Source organism: Elaeis guineensis, chromosome 3 (genome assembly GCF_000442705.2).
Source record: "Elaeis guineensis isolate ETL-2024a chromosome 3, EG11, whole genome shotgun sequence".
Lineage (NCBI taxonomy): Eukaryota > Viridiplantae > Streptophyta > Magnoliopsida > Arecales > Arecaceae > Elaeis > Elaeis guineensis.
The window spans coordinates 73,062,636-73,065,459 of NC_025995.2; the positions used below are offsets into that span (position 1 = coordinate 73,062,636).

A 2,824-nucleotide genomic window follows, 5' to 3' on the forward strand; every position below is an offset into this window, starting at 1 on the left:
CCTTTAGACATAATTTAGGACGGCAAAGGATGCAATTTTAAACATGTATCGATATTAATTGCAAGACCATAGGTCTTAATCATATTATACAATTTCACTTTATGATTTATTGAATAACAAACTAACAAATAAACGAGAGACTACCATATTGAAGTTACCATAAGACCATCTGCATATATATATCATTTAATAATAATAAAACAATTGCTTACATAACTAGTCCTTCGGACGGTGACACCACAATTTCTCCTCACCCAATAGGAATTTGTATACGTAAGCATCATTATTCATCGGCTAATTAAGAAAGTAATCAATTAATAAATTAATAAATAGTAATTAGGCATCCTTTGGCTTAAGGTTAACTTAAAGGCCAGGTGTATACGGGACTCCAGTGGCCGGAATCCATGAGTTCCCGGACAAGAAGTTCCCCACCGTGAACTGGCTGGCATCCGCTGCGCTCGTTATAACATGGTAGCCGGGCCACGTCACCCGCTGACTGGTATCAGCCCCTGCGCCGGTGTTCATGTACTCCCCATAGTACAAAGTCTTCAAAGCAAAGTCACCGTCCCACTCGAGCCATCCAGCCGGATCAATTAAGCTATCTAAAAACGTCTTCATGTATACTGTCCTCGAATACTTCTTCCATGGCCGGCCAAGGTAGGTCTGGAATGAGCTCTGGACCGGTTTGAGGTCCGGTGCGGCGGTGACCACCGAATCGTGAATCGATATGCCGGTGTCCGTTCTCTCGTCAGTCCGGCCCTGGGCTGTCACGGTGTTCTTCTGGCCGGTCATCGGCTTCCTGACGTATATGTTGCAGTTCTGGAAGACCACGGTGGCGTCGCCGAAGATGAAGTCGATGGTGCCATAGATGTTGCAGTTGCGGTAGAATTGCTGCTTGGAGTGGACGTAGAGTGTGTCCTGGTAGCCCTCGAAGCTGCACTGGTAGTAGACCGAGAGGTCTGAGCTTGATCGGAAGGCAACTGCCTGGTGCTTCTCAGGCCCTGCTGTGTTCTGGAAGGTCATGCCTCGAGCGATGAAGCCATCGCCAGTGACCGCTGAAAGCATGAGGAGGGTTCATAATTAGCAAGCAGGCCTAGATATGGGAATTTAGTCATATATATATATATATATATATATATATATATATATATGTGTATTTGTGGGGGTAGACGGTGTGACGTGTTACTTCCGAATTAGAGGTTTTCTCCTTAGTTATAAAGGGTGCCTTAGGATTGTATGATGCCTTAGCTCTTTGTCATCCTGTGGACATAATAATTAAAAAGAGAGATATCGGGTCATAAAAAATAATTCCATTGCTGTCTGGTTGCATGGTTTTCTTTTAGATAGTCCTTGAAAAACCTTAGACATACTGTGGTGGTGAAAACTGAATTATAGAAGTAAATTTGATGAAGAGCTACTATTGAAAAGAACTCACCGAAGGTTGCGGAACGGAATGTTGTGGAGCCATCTTTCACGTTCTTACTACCAGTAACAATGGTAGCATTTATTCCATCTCCAATTATCGTTAGATTCTTCATCGATGTGTCGATATTCTCATTGTAAACACCAGCTTTGACGTGGATCACAAATCTTGACGTGCCGTTGCTTTGCTTCGAAGCAGCTGCAATGGCTGCTGAGATGGTATCATAATCTCCAGAGCCATCTTTGGCCACAACAAGATCGGCATTTATCGCTGAAGATTGAAGAAACTTTCGATCGGAGGCAGAGAGCCAGTTCGGGAATCCATCCAAGAGCAACCCACGATTACCACCTGACTTGGCTGGTGCCATTGCCTTGTTAATGGCTAGAGAGTTGCTTAGCAACTCCGATATGTTATGAGACATAAAGGGCAATGAATCCAAGGGAAAGGAAGAACCAAGCTCAATAAATCCATTTCGACAGGTCTGTTGATTGGCCATTGCAGCACTTAGCCATGTCTGAGCATCATCATACGATGAAGAGCTCATCGAGCTGTTAAGGTTGCCAATGGTGTCTTGACAAACCTCCAAGCAATCAGCCCATGCAGCTTTTAACGGCTCATCCAACGAGCTTATATCCATGGCCGATGCGAGCTCATGAGCTCGTACTGCTCGGTCCAAGGCTGCCAGGAGGGCTAGGTTACGGAATCCGGATTGTGTTTTGGCTTGGGCAATTAGAGGGCTAGTATTTACAACGGAACTACATACATAAGGGTAAGGGGTTTCACTGCATGACAATATTGGGTTACTTGTTGCCACATTAATGGCCATGATGAGAGAGAGGGCAAAGAAATTTGCTATTAACTTAGCCATAGTGACCTAGAGGTTTGTTTGTTGGATGGTTAGACAAAAGTGGGGGAGTGGGATTCTTTATATAGCCATGGGTAGGGCTGAAATTGGATTAGATATTGATCGGATGACAACATATTCATATCCGTATTATAGATCGGATGACAATATATTCATATCCATATTATGGATCGGATGACGATATATCCATATTCGTATTTATTTTATCTGATAAATATAAATACAGATATGGATATTATTCGGATGTAAAAATTCGTATCCATATTTGTTTTAAACGGATACGGATGTAATTCGGATATTGGAAGCATGAATATAATTATGGATATAACTTAGATAATCAAGCTTTATGATTATAGAATCAAAGATATTATTAGATAAATGATAAATCAAGTTAATAAAATATTTATATAATTATATATTTCTCTTAAAAATTAATAAATGCTTTATAAAATTATATAGGATTACATGTAAATTTGGATAATATTTGGATATGGATTGGATAGTTATCTATCGGTATTCATATCCATTTTTCTTAG

General features: G+C 41.1%; 1 protein-coding gene across 1 annotated transcript; it reads right to left on the minus strand.

The window, feature by feature from the left end:
- Positions 1-363: 363 nt before the first annotated feature.
- On the minus strand, positions 364-2,291 carry LOC140856083 (pectinesterase-like). Its single transcript, XM_073253250.1, has 2 exons — positions 1,436-2,291; positions 364-1,055 (listed from the first exon to the last, which is right to left on the minus strand). The coding sequence occupies exons 1-2, from the start codon at positions 2,289-2,291 to the stop codon at positions 364-366; spliced, it is 1,548 nt and encodes a 515-aa protein (XP_073109351.1).
- Between the last annotated feature and the right edge of the window lie 533 nt (positions 2,292-2,824).

Excerpts from the sequence above, each read along its gene's own strand:
- LOC140856083 (XM_073253250.1), bottom strand. The coding sequence starts at position 2,291 with ATGGCTAAGTTAATAGCAAATTTCTTTGCCCTCTCTCTCATCATGGCC. Across the intron at positions 1,056-1,435 it reads ATTCCGTTCCGCAACCTTCG|CGGTCACTGGCGATGGCTTC; the intron begins GTGAGTTCTTTT and ends TCATGCTTTCAG.